The sequence below is a fragment of the Berghia stephanieae genome, chromosome 4 (genome assembly GCF_034508935.2).
Source record: "Berghia stephanieae isolate SIO BIC M18660-M18661 chromosome 4, UCSD_Bste_1.3, whole genome shotgun sequence".
NCBI classification, from domain to species: Eukaryota; Metazoa; Mollusca; class Gastropoda; order Nudibranchia; family Aeolidiidae; genus Berghia; species Berghia stephanieae.
The window spans coordinates 91796440-91810529 of record NC_088363.1 but is presented as its reverse complement, the minus strand read 5'-3'; the positions used below and the strand labels follow the sequence as shown (position 1 = coordinate 91810529).

Sequence of the window (14090 nt, the reverse complement as noted above, 5' to 3'; positions counted from 1 at the left end):
AGTGGATATTGTGAGTGCTTGCAATAAATCAGGAAAGTGTGAATCTCCATGTTAAATCACATCTCACGATTGATGAATGACTGCTTATGGTTTATTCCATTCATTCATTCATTCATCCATCCATCCGTCCGTCTATCAGTCTGTCTGTCTGTCTATTTATTTATTTATTTATTTATTTATTTATTTATTTGTTTATTTAATTATTTGACAATGGTTAGTTTTGATATGAAAAAGAATGAATTTACCAGGGAAAGTTCAAAATAAGATTGAATTGATATTGAACAATATCAGTATATGAACCGAGATAGCCCAACACAAATGTCATACTGGTCTAGATTATATATATATATATATATATATTATATATATATATATATATATATATATATATATATATATATATATATATATATATATATATATATCTCTATCTATCTATTTATCTATCTATCTATCTATCTATCTCTATCTCGCTTTCGATCGATCTTTCTATCTCGCTGTCTATCACACACCTACGGACTCTCACAGACACACACACACACACACATACAGAGAGAGTGAGAGAGGCCCATACCTTTACCTATACTTATCCTATGCTCAGAGATGAATGTGAATTTGAGGGGTTTTTACGATTTAAAACAAATTTTCTTTGATAAAACAATTTGATGGAAACAATTTTGAATTCATATGGACTGAACGTTGTTGATGTATATTTTCAGACGAGGACGGCCCTTATTTTTGGCACGTGAAGAGTGGTACCATTCAGAGAGAACCGCCACCCCCAGCTCCCCCAGATGGGCCATCCCTGTGTTCACCAAAGTCCATCTCCCTGGCCTCCGACACGGTAAGGATAAGGACCGAGTTTTAAGACAAATTAGAATATATTATTCAATAGGAGATCAGGTGATGACATGCGCCAATTTCCTTTACATGTAAAATTGCCTCACCCATGATGCATGTTTGCTTTCCTTTGTCAATAAACATTTCCTGTTAATCCTGAAACACTGAGAGTATTTTACCAACAGTTTAAAAAAAATAAAAAAATAAATATATATATTAAAGAAATAAAGGGAATAAAGTTGTTCTGCGGACAATATGCCAACTGACGACGTGGATGAAAGCCACAGAAACATATGTTTTGGCCACATATAAGTGAGTGATCCCATTTATAATTTATATTAGCTCTAACCATCATTATCGAGCACTTTCGTACCTTCGTGTACCCACCAACACTCATATATATATATATATATATATATATATATATATATATATATATATATATATATATATATATATATATATATATATATTATATATATATATTATATCCATACTAATGTAAAAGCCCTGATCTTGGAATCGCCAAGCATATTCTAGTCTTGACACATTGCATGGTGGAAGCTTCCATTGTTTTTTTTTTTTGTTTTTTAAAAATTATTTTACTTTAAATTTAAAATACCCCCTTTCCGTATTTTAATAGCTAATGCTTTACTCCTTTTTTAAAAACCAAAAAACAAAACAAAAGTAAATGCCTAGTTTGCCAACACTGCCATCATGTCTATATTCAGCTTTAATTTAAACTCTATATGCCTAACATTTTCTATAGATAGAATGAAGATGACGTCAATCAGGTCTTTGTTATTGCTTTTTGCCATTCACGTTTATGAGTAATTCTCACTAAACTGTATTATCCAGACTATAAAAGTTCATGGTTACACATAGTATTGTGTGTTGGTCCGTTAAACTTTCGGATGGCAATGTTGTGAGCTTCTTAGCCAAGTGTACACTATTTATAGATAGTATGCGCTTTGCTAAGAAGCTCATAACATTGCCATCCGGAAGTATAACGGACCAACACACAAAACTGTGTGTATCCATAAACGTTTATAGTCAGGTTAATACAGTTCAGTGAGCATTACTCATAAACGCGGATGGCAAAAAACAATAACAAAGACCTGAGTGACGTCATCTTCGAACTATCTATATACACATTCTAGATCATGACTGTCATTTAAAAGGAGATACAGAACTCTATAATATTGTAAATGTGTTGTTGTTGTATGGCCTATCCAGACATCCACATCCTCCAACTCCATGCCATCTACCCCGACCAGTGTGGGGTCCATGGAGAGACATCTGGCAGAGTTTGAAGCACAGTCACTCCACTATGCTGCCAAGTCTCTTCAAGCTATGTAAGTATTATCTTAGCAATAATGACCCCCGCCCCCTCACAAAAAAAAAGAAAAGAAAAAAGAACAAAAATTAAATGAGCTTTTAGAGGGCAGCATGGCTCAGCGGTACGGTCTTTGCTTCGTACCCGAAAGGTACCGAGTTCAATCACCCGCTGCTGCGCTGTGTGGCCTTGAGCAAGTCACCTCGCTATAGCTCAATTTGCGACACTACACTGCTGCTGATACCTGGATTATTCCAGTCTTCCCTTGGAATAGACCCTAAAGACAAATTTCCCCTTGGAAATGAATAAAGGGAATTTTTTTTTAATTAATTTTTTTTATGTTGTGTAATGTGCTCAAACTCAAATCGCTTTACAAGGAGTCTTAAACTCAACGGCAACACTTAAATTAAAATGACACCTGTAAGAAAACAATGTTATTACTGGCCAGGTACTCATGTTTTAAACCGTTCATGGTGAGAGAATGTGAGTAAAGAGTCGTGTACAAGGACTCAACTTTGTACCTCCCACAATGGACTTTGGACCAGGGACCCACAAATCGGAATGCAAGTGTCGTTCCAAAAGATCCCAAAGCCGCACATTTTTCTGGCAGTGTTTGATTTTACTCGATTTTGATAACAACAAGAAATGAAGTGAGTAGGAAAGTGCCAGAATACAATAGAAGATAAAAATTTTGTGGTGGCGATTGGGGGCTCGAACTTGATATGATGTCCTGTTGTTTGTTACTAAAGAATGGAATCAAATCCAAGTGATGTGTTGGTAGACTCCTTGCATTGGCATAATTTCTAAAAAGGACTCAATGAAGTATACCATACACTTTTTGCACCAGTTGGCAATGTAAGATGGCTTAATGTTTGCTGTTTAAAACGGTTATAATTTTTCTTACACTACCACATCATCTCATTCATCTGTAGTGTTTCATTCCTCCTGTTTGTTGATAAAAGGGAAACCTGAAACGTCCATTCTATCTGTTTTCGTTTATTAAATTGAAGCTTACATTCAATTTCGCATTGTTATTTATTTCTTCGAGCTTCGAGCAGCAACATTTACATTATAACATTTACTCTACAATGTTAACAACATCCCACTTTCCATCATTTCAATTCTATAAACAGGGCTCACCCAGACAGGAGATCACGAGACATGTCAGGAGAGAAGAGTGTACGTTTTGCTGTCAGGTCCCTGGGCTGGGTGCGGATTGCTGAAGAGGATTTGAATCCGGAACGTAGCAGTAAAGCTGTCAACAAATGCATTGTGGACTTGTCATTAGGTCGGGATGACCTAAGTGATTCTGTGGCTCGATGGGGAGATGTAAGATATAGACTCTTTGTTTTATTTATTTATTTATTTTTTTTTAATACAATATTTTCAATATTATGCTTTCATCAACAAAGCTTCCACATTTTCAATATTTACATATTTGGGGAGATGGGAGGTGGGGGTAGGGTGGGGGTGCATTTCTTTTGGGCAATAAATGTAATTTTCGGATTTAAATAAAAAGTATCCTTATATTAATCTTCAGAGGAGATATTTCTATTGGATTGGGTTTAATCCAAGGAAAGATGGAAGTAACCCAGGAGTCAGCAGCAGTGCTGAATTGTGAGCAATAGGAGCTAATTTTCTTGCTCACCGGGAAAATATGAGATGCTAAGCATGAGTCTGCTGGCTTCTATTGATAAAAGTTCCAGGCCTAGTCCACTCTGTCGTCTTGCTGGTCTCCTGCATGAATAAAGTCGAAATGCTTTAATGTAAATCTAACTCATTATACCAATTTTATAAAATTGATATTGAAATTGAAAGAAACAAATGGCCAATACATTATGTAATTTTTGGTGTTGCTTTGATTTTGAAATATGTTTTACCAAATAAGTTTTGTTTGGAAGGGATATGGTAGACTTATCTCGAGTAGTATTGTGAGATAATCTGTATCTTTATGTTACAAAGAAACATTTTCTATGTCATTCTTCAAAGTAATTGAAGATTGTGCTTATTTTGTGATAATTATCACTATACAATTTTTGTTGGGTTTTTTTCAGTGAATTATTAAGTCTGACTTTATTGCTGAAATTCTAAATAATATTTTATTATTTAGTCTTTTTTGGGCATTGGAAGTATTATAATTCATTTTCCATTTTGTTACTCTTTCGGTTTTTAATTTTAGAAAAACTTTCCTTTTTTTAAAATTCAATCAGTCGACCTCTTGAATAAGTGAGACTTCAGAAAAACATAAATCAGAGTAAAGGTCTTGTTGTTCCAACTCCACCCCCTTTTCCACCACTACCCCTCCCTTCCCTCAGACAACTTACTTTTCTTCTCCCATCATTATGTATGTTTATATTTTCATTTTCCCAGGGTAAAGAGCTGTACATGGACCTCGACATGCACAGTTTGAGACTTGTGAATCCCACAGATGGAGTGGTGTTGAACTCTCAGCCCATCCACTCTATTAGAGTATGGGGTGTCGGACGAGACAATGGAAGGTGGGTTGGTTGGTATTTAACACTCAAGTGAATATATCGTTACTGTTTTGAAATAAGATGTGAAAGACAAGCAAATAACCAATGGTAAAGCCTGGAGATGACTAACATGTTTTCCAGGATTTTGTAAACTGTTTAGAATAGAAATAGTTTCTGAGTTTTGCTGTGCAATTAAAAATAATTTCTTGTTTCTAGAAAGAAGACTTCAGAGTAGTTGTTTCTCTATTTACATTGTTATTTAATTGTTTTTTGTTTTTTTCTTATTTATATTTTTAAAAATTTAGTTATTTAGTATGTTTTTTTTTTTTTTGTTGCCTCTGATTATTTGTTCTCTTTCTGAGTGAAATATTAATTTACTTTTTCTCCCCCTATTTCTGAGTCTGAGCGTGAACGAGAATTTTAAACATTCATTCACAAAAATTTTTAACAATAGAAAAAGATCGGAATTGTAATATTTTATAGAAAGCAATTAAAGGAGAGAGAAAAAAGATTTAGAAGAACAAAAAGGGGTTGGGACGTTTATCAATCGCAACACTCTGTAGAAAAAGGGCACCAAAAAAAACAATAATAAAGTGGCGTAGTCAGGATTCGAACCCACAGCGTCGATTTCGACAAGCCATCGAGGACTTACCCATTCGGCCACGCCATCCACATGAATTATGACACATATTATTATTATATATTATGTGTGTGTGTGTGTGTGTAGTAAATTACTACCCCAAGACTGATTTGTTATTTGGGAAATTTTATACTTTTATGTATATTTTGTTAACTTTTCCTATTGCTATGTGCATTGTGAATGTTTTCATATTCTCGAATGTGAATAAATTTTAATATTGACAGAGTTTGAAAAAAGCATCTGTGTATAATCAATCAATTGTGATAAAAGACAGACACTGTCTAGCTTTGATCGTCCATCGTTATTGACAGACATGTCTGCGTATAATCACAGCATTAGCCAATGACTAACAAGTAGTGGCTGTGTTTTCGTGAAATGTTTTAAGACTACTACAAGTCAGTTTTTTTTTTTTTTTAAGATTAATGTTTTTTAAAGAAAACAAAAGATTAGACGAGTAATTATTTAAATTATTTTTGTAAGATGTTATGAACAGTTGTCAAATCTATATTTTGATTATTTTATGCTGCTCTTTCCCCGTGGATACACAGAGAGAGGTAAATTTGTGTTAGATGTAAAAATGTAATCTGACTTTATTTCATATGTAGTATCAGATTAATTTCCTATTCATTCATAATCTGACATGTTTTGCTTTTCATTAAGTATTACGGCCATGTTGCAGCGTAGTTGATGTTTATATCTTTTTGTGTCTTTAAGTAAATCAATTTACAAAGAATGAAGGGTAGAAACGAATAGGGGGCAGCATGGCTCAGCGGTATGGTCTTTGCTTTGTAGCCAAAAGGTACCGAGTTCGACTACCCACCTCGTTGTGTGGCCTTGAGCAAATCACCTCGCCCTAGCTCACTTTGCAGCGCTGCACTGCGGCTGACGCTTGGGTTATTCCAGTCTTCCCTTGGAATAGACCCTAAAGACAAATTTATTATTTATTTTATTTTATTTTTTAAAAATTATTATTTATTAATAAAAATGCTTAGATTCGGGGAATGACAATGGAATTGAATTAAAATCTACATTTAAATAATAGAATAAATAAATGAATAAAATCATAGATTTGTTTTCTGTTGTGTTTTCTGCCTAACATAATATTGAAAATTGTGACATTTAGTTATCATAATTTGCTGGCCATTTTCATACAAATGGTGTTTTTTAATTTTTTATAATCTTTCATGACAACTAGGGATTTTGCCTATGTTGCAAGAGATAGGAAAACACGCATGCACATGTGTCACGTGTTCCACTGCGATGTGCAGGCCCGTCAGATTGCCAACACGCTTCGTGACATCTGTAAGAAGATCATGTTGGAACGAAATCTGCATCAGAACGCCGTGGCCCGTCTGGCTCGGCCCACTGATCTCCCTAACTTGGACAAAGTTGGACAACATGGACCTCACACCAACGGGGAGAAGCTGTCCTTCCAGAATCTCTACAACAGTAAGGGTTTTTCCCTTTGTAATTCATCTGAACTTTGTGCATGATTGGCATTTCTTGTGTCATATTTCAAGCTCTGATGTTTTTAATTACAATTTTTTTAATGAGTTAAATGATTGGAAGAGGGGGAAGAAAAAGAGAGAAAAAAATGTTAGCAATGATAGGATTCAAGTCTGCTGTGCCCTTTAAGCTCATTTAAATTCATTAATAAATCTGAGCATTTATATAGCGCATTTCAGTGCTTTTCACAATATTTCATTTCTTCCTCAAACATGTCACATGGAACCAAATTTCCATTCCATCAACTGCAACTTCCCTTTTTGGTATCTTTTTTGTACTTTTACCCTTACAATATCAGTCAGTGCCCACAGTCCATGGGGTAATGTATACAGATGCTATGCATCTAGGCAAAATACTCAGTCTTTCCTTTTTACTGGCGCTGATATGACCGTAACATGCTTTAAGCGACGTAAAACCCTTAAAAACAACAAAAACACTAGTTATATTAACATTAATGCCACTATAGCTTTATCTATTTTGCATGCATTTTATTTTGTGTGGATCGCTACTTTTATTGTTTTTTTTTTGTTTTTGTTGTTTTCTTTTGCTTTTCTCTTTTAAAAATGTTTTTCAGTAACTTTGCTTTAAAAAAAAAAGTCTACCTTAATACATCAGTTTTGAAATACAACTCTGAAAGTATTTATGTTTTGAATAAATGTTCTTATTTACTCATTTTTTTATCCTTCAACCAGATGCTCGATTCCCTACCCCTATGGAGGAACCGCGTAAGGTGATCCGATGCCATTACCTGGGTGTTACCGAGGTGCCCAGGCCCACAGGTAGAGTGTCATTGAGTCTAACTGTTTATAGTTAGTTGTTTCAAACTTTTTTTTCTCTCTGGAATGTTAGATACAATATTATATGAATTACCCGTATACTGAAATCAGCTCCATATAGTGTTTGTAGCAAATGTACCCTTGAAGCAGAGAAAGGAAAAGGTAATGAGATAATAATAATAATAATAATAATAATAATAATAATAATAATAACAATAACAACAACATTAATAATAATAATAACAATAATAATAAGTCAAGAACCAACTATGATATTGTTTTTATATAAACACTCTATTTTGTCTTAACACGATTACAATGAACAAGCATGTTTGCATAGGACGAATTACTTTGTATGGACTGACTCGTCAAGCAGTCGATATTCATATTCGGGATACAGACAAGGGGGGTTACAATGCTTTTGTCTTTAAGAAAACAGCCTGTGTGAGCATTTAGATAAAAAGATGGGTTTACACTGACATTGTGTTATTTATTATTTCACATCACAACAGATTCTGGACTGTCTGCATGTTAGTCTGATTGATCTATTGCAGTTATATATAAGGACACTGGTCTTATGTTATTAAAGATAACATTTACTGCTTTCCATTTCGTCATTATGTATCAGTAGATTTGGCCTGATAGGAACAAAAGTTGCAGCGTCATGAAGCAAATGAAAATTAAATCATGGAAATGCCCCCCCCCCCCCCCCCCCCAAATGTGCATAATTTTTGTTTAGTTTTAGTTTTATGGGTATTGAAGAGTTTATGTTTGATGTCAGAATCTGAAATCCATTGTATTGTCTTCTGCACCAGTGTTTTTGGGTTTATATTCGTTAATCATTAATGATTCAGTGCAAATCTCACAAGTTGACGCGTAGCTTATGTCAAACCTGCTCTTAAACCCTTAAGAATTAAGATATGCAAATTCATATATCGTACATGTCCTAATAAACACACTCTGTGTTTGAAAATCAAAGAGGAAGGGGGGGGGGGGGTAGATGTCGTGCAATTATTATGCACTCATTCATACGTGGTGATTTTTATACCACGTGGTGATTTTTATACCAATATAATTAAGTTTTTTATTGTTTTCTATGTCCTTTTTTATTGTGTCTTAGCAATGTGGTATTAATTCTTTCAATAACAATGTTCAAATCATCAGCAGGCATACTATAACAATTAGAAAAAAACTCAAACATTTTGTTACAAGTGTTTTATTTTCATTTGTCTCGCTTTTTTTCAAAACTTCGAAATGACATCAACAACAACAAAATAATAGTAATTTGAAATTTGAATGTGTGTGATTATTAGGGCATGTGCGTTGATTAGGACATATACAGTGCATCCTTACCATTGTACGTTTTTCATTGCTAATAGGTAATAGTAGATATGTAGTTAAAAAGTTTTGACTTTGATTTTTAAGAATTATTCTATAACACTGAAGTAAATCTGCGTAGCCAAGTTTCCCTTTTTGAAGTGTGGTATTTCTTAAATGAATTAATAATGAATAAGATTCATCCATTGATCCTATGTTATCATGTGTAATCCCCAGGTCGTGATGTCATGAATGAGGCCATACAGAATCTTTACTATCGCATTCCTCCAGAAAAGTGGATTTTTGTCAATGTAGCCATTGCTCCATCAACCATTACTATCATTGAAAGTGGGGTGAGTGGCAGCGGCTCAGCAGATACTTTTATTTTCATTTTTTTTTTCCACTTAATTTTTCTCAAGTGCCAGACATGCTTTCACTTTTTTGATTTGAAATGAATTCTTATCTTTATCTCACTCCCCCCCCCCCCCCCCCCCCCCCCCCCTCCATCCCTAAATTCATTTATTACATTTTCTATTTTGATGATTTATAAGTTTACAACTATATATAATATATTGAATATTGCATGGTGATTGCAATTTGACTATCACCTTAATATACTAGATTAGAACAAAATGTAGACAAAGCTTTCTCGTGTGTTTTATTATGTTGCTCTTTCACCACCTGTCTGGGGATTATGGATGTTGTTTTTTTATACTGTAGACCAAAGTGTTATCCAGTGATGGTGTTTAGAGAAGAAACAATTAAGTGGTGTTCTCGAGAAATAAATAGCGATGTGAAATTCAATGTAAGCTTCAACTTAATTACGAAAACAGATAAAATGGATGTTTCGGGTTTCCCCTTTATCAACAAAACAGGATGAATGAAACACTACAGAAGAAGGAGATCATGTTGTAGTTTCATTCATCCTGTTTTGTTGATAAAGGGGAAACCCCGAAACGTCCATTTTATCTGTTTTCGTAATTAAATTGAAGCTTACATTCAATTTCACATTGTTATTTATTGATATAAGCAAAAGCAATTGGTGAAGCAATTATTATGATAAAATTATATGTTCATCAATTTTTAAAAAAATCTATTAACCTTTCTCTCCATCAGCATTGTGAGTCCATCCTAGAGGAATGCCGAGTCAGGTTCTTGTCCTTCATGGGAATTGCTGCAGACAATGTCAAGTAAATACATTTAGAAAGTTTTTGTTGTTTTTTTTTTTAATTTAATTTATTTCTTCAAATTTTTATATTTATTTTTTTCCTTCTTTTTATTGTTTGTTTTGTGCCTTTTTCTAAGCTTTTATATCAGTGAGATTTGCAGACATGATTCTAATTTGAATTTTCTATGTGATAGAAATGAAAACTCTGCCAACGTTATAACCTCAATCATGAATACGAATCAAAGTTGTTATTAGTTGAAGTTAGAATATTACTGTGCTATTTCATGGATGCTATGATATCTTGTTTTTTTTTTGTTTTTTCTGTGTTCCCCAGAAGATTGTTTTTGGTTTTGTTTTGTTACTCTTTCTCTTTTATTTATTTATTTATTTATTTTTTGGGGGCTCTATTACTTTTGTTTCTGTTTTCCTTCACAATCAATTTAGTTTTCCGGTAAATATTAAACAACTGAGTGTGTGGAGTTGTGAAGAATTGCTTGTTATTGAGTTCTCTGTATTATAAATAATACATTTTTATATTTATTTAGTGTTTATTGAATTGGTTAAATTGTCCTTATTTTTATTTGTGTATTGCAGAGAGCTGTATTTTTCATGGTAGTTTTCATTAGAAAGTAAGATGCATCAATTAAAACAAAAAACAGACTATATTTTTGTTTTTGCTCTCTGACCGAATTTTCCTCTTTATTTTATAAAGCTAAAATATTCTAATTATAATGAATTTTACTTATAATGCTTATCAGTTAAACCATGTTAAAATATCTTGAGTTTATCTTAAGTGAAAATCCAATTAGTTCGATTGCTCGAGAGGTTTTAATATTGACATTGTTATCCTTCACAGGCTGGGAGCATTCATCATGCATACAGCCCAGAACAAGTTTATGTGTCATGTGTTCCACTGTGAACCCAGTGCTGGTCCACTGTGTAAAACCATTGAAGCTGCTTGCAAGGTTTGTTTGATATTGAGACCTTTTCCTTTAAATCCTTTTCCTTACAATGATGTTTTGGACCGTCTCCAAGTCAAGCTTTGAATGATTCAAAGTTATCTCAATCTACTTTTTGTTTTTTTTTCTTATCACTAGTGTTGTTGTTGTTGTTGTTGTTGTTGTTGTTATTACTATTATTATTGTTTTATTATTATTATTATTATTATTATTATCATTATCATCATCATCATCATCATCATCATCATCATCATCATTATTATTATTATTATTATTATTATTATTATTATTATTATTATTATTATTATGAGATATTTTAATTATTAGTGTCGTTTTTGTTGTTGTTGTTGTTGTTGTAAGGAATTGTACAATCCATTAACTTATATATATTTTTTATATTTTCTAATTTCTATTTCTAGCTGCGCTACCAGAAATGTATGGATGCTCACCCACAACAAAACAAATCAGGGCTTCAGGCAAAGGTGGGCAATTACATATCGACATTTCCTCCAAATTTAGTCCATGTTCCATGTTTTATTATACATTCAAACTTTTTAAATGTATTTATGTTTTAAATTCAACTTCTAGAATTAGCTATCCTACTTGAATGTTGTTGTATATTCTTTGTCTTTTGTTATATTATGCTTTAAAATTATATTTCAATTAATTTTTTTTTTTTAAAGATTTTTAAAGGAAAAATAATTTCTGCCACTTAGGTTTTACCGACATTGAGGATAAGAGACACCAGACATAGTTACCCAAAAACTTACCCAAAGACAAAATATCTTACCAAACAGACTTTTCGCCTTTTCTTGTCACTCGCTTTCGATGTCTCTGACACATCTCATTATCCAACCCATTCAAACTCGGAAACAGTCAATCATTTTCTGCCGTCAAATTGTTTGTTAAAATCTTCTAAATCATGTATCAATATCAATTCAGCTATTTACCAAATACGGAACAAAAGCAGGTATAAGAAAGGGGAAACAATGGTAAAGAAATAAAATGCTTGTACTTACTTACTTACTTACTTACTTACTTACTTACTTACTTACTTACTTATCTGAACCAGCGACGACCTGAGCTTTAGCCCTTTGGTCTTCTGCCATAAGATTCTTGTAAGACAAATGTTGAATCATCACAATGAGTTTAAGATATTTCTTTTGTCAGAATTCTACAAATGTGCCATGATTATATATGACACATTGATAAGGAAATGATGTATTCAAATTTTTCCCCCAGTTCTACGTGAAGAAAATAAATCTGATTATCGATAACTATCTATAGAAGTGCTATGACTGAAGCATGACTGTCGACATTTGGAATTATTTTAAAAATAGGATATCAAACTGTTATCTGACAGGATACAATATATTATATAGTGGTAGACAATATTCAAAATTATGTAAATGGGTAAAATGAAACTTAATTTTTAGGTCTTTCTATTCAGTTCCTTCATAATTTATGACAAAACAATAATGGCAGAATCGCTATTCACCTTGAAATTTTAAGTTCGATATTATACAGGGTGTCCAATTATAGATAGTTGCATCTGGTTTTCACAATTTTCTAGGAAAAAGTTTCAATTTATTCCCATTGGCCATAGACCCACATTTCATCACCAAAGTTAGCAAAATGAACATGAACTTAAAAGACATCATTGTTTTCTCTTCGCTGTCATTATTATTATTATTTTTATTATTATTATTATTATTATTATTATTATTATTATTATTATTATTATTATTATTATTATTATTATTATTATTATTATTATTATTAGTGTCATTTTTTAATTGTTGCTGTCGTTATAAGGAATTTTACAATCCATTTTGATATAATGTGATTGCATGAAACAAAATCATCTAAGGCAGCGCAACATTTTATAGCCCAGTTTGGCAAACCATTAATGGTCTGTGAAACGTTGTTGACTAACATTTTACGATTTTTCTTTTGTGCAGGCCCATTACACAAAGAGTTTTGTTTGTTTTTTTGTTGCACTGTTGCTATTCCGACAGAGAAGGAGAGAAAAACGAGGTCTTGTTAATTAATGTTGGTAAATGTGGTGATGTATTGGGGGTCTATGGCTACTGGCATACATGTATGGCTTGGCTTGTCTGTAGAAGATGGTGAAAACCAGATGAGAATATCTATAATGGTTAAGGAATAATAAAAATCAAAGAAAGACTTTATGAACACCCTGTAGATTAACAGAAATGGGTGTCCATGGAGCTCAGTAACTTTTATATTTATTGATTTTTTACATTTTTTTTTGGGGGGGGTGGGGGGGGGGGTGCGTGGGAGTTTTATGTATAGCTACCGGGTATAGTTTTTATATCAATGACTGTATATTTTATTTCACATCTATATATTTTTTTATTTATTTATCTATCTGTAATATTAATTATTAATTCATTTCTATTATATGAATGTGAATTTTATTTTTTCATTTATTCCTTCATTATATTTTTGTTGCAATAATTTTGAATTGACAATTAAACTATCCGGGTTTGATTGAATTATGTAATAACCGGGTGTTTGAAAATGAGAAAAAACACAAGGGTTTAAATAGACAGATGACTGTACCGCCATCATCAAAATAATTTATACATTTTCAAAATCCATATAAACATTAGATTGTTTAAAATTATTGTGTATAGTAAATTCGAAGAAATCTATATTTCAGTAAATTAAATAATGAATTAACTACTTTTAGTAGGAACAATAACATTTTTATTTCAATCTACATTAAATTTTGAATAATAAAAGAGGTTTATTTTTGTTCATTAAAAGAAAATGTTTTTCTGTAAATTCCAGTGAGAAAATCTTTAATATTGATATCTAACGACAAAAGCTGTAATAAACTATGTCAGACATCACATTCTATTTTTTATCGCCTTCAAATTTTATTCATATTCATTCACCCTCTCGTGTGTCATTTCGTAAAAAAACAAACTGGAAATGCAATTGGTACCGCATTATTGTTTCAAATTTCATTCATTTCGATGTGATTTATTTTTATTTTGTTCTTTAAATGTCTTTTCAAGACACATTTATTTTCATGTATGTTATTT

At 32.4% G+C, this 14090-nt stretch overlaps 1 protein-coding gene across 3 annotated transcripts in view; it reads left to right on the top strand.

Moving 5' to 3' along the window:
- The window catches only part of LOC144971576 (amyloid beta precursor protein binding family B member 2-like), a 133777-nt gene that overhangs the window by 109967 nt on the left and 9720 nt on the right, over positions 1-14090 (top strand). For 2 of the 3 annotated variants that reach the window (XM_078912620.1, XM_078912619.1), the window contains 10 exons: positions 720-844; positions 2077-2195; positions 3310-3505; positions 4547-4674; positions 6486-6739; positions 7489-7575; positions 9127-9242; positions 10006-10079; positions 10914-11022; positions 11436-11498. In XM_078912620.1, coding sequence (XP_078768746.1) covers positions 720-844; positions 2077-2195; positions 3310-3505; positions 4547-4674; positions 6486-6739; positions 7489-7575; positions 9127-9242; positions 10006-10079; positions 10914-11022; positions 11436-11498 — 1271 coding nt within the window. Of the gene's footprint in view, positions 1-719; positions 845-2076; positions 2196-3309; positions 3506-4546; positions 4679-6485; positions 6740-7488; positions 7576-9126; positions 9243-10005; positions 10080-10913; positions 11023-11435; positions 11499-14090 lie in introns of all 3 variants that reach the window. The other variant, XR_013645158.1, reaches the window with a different exon arrangement.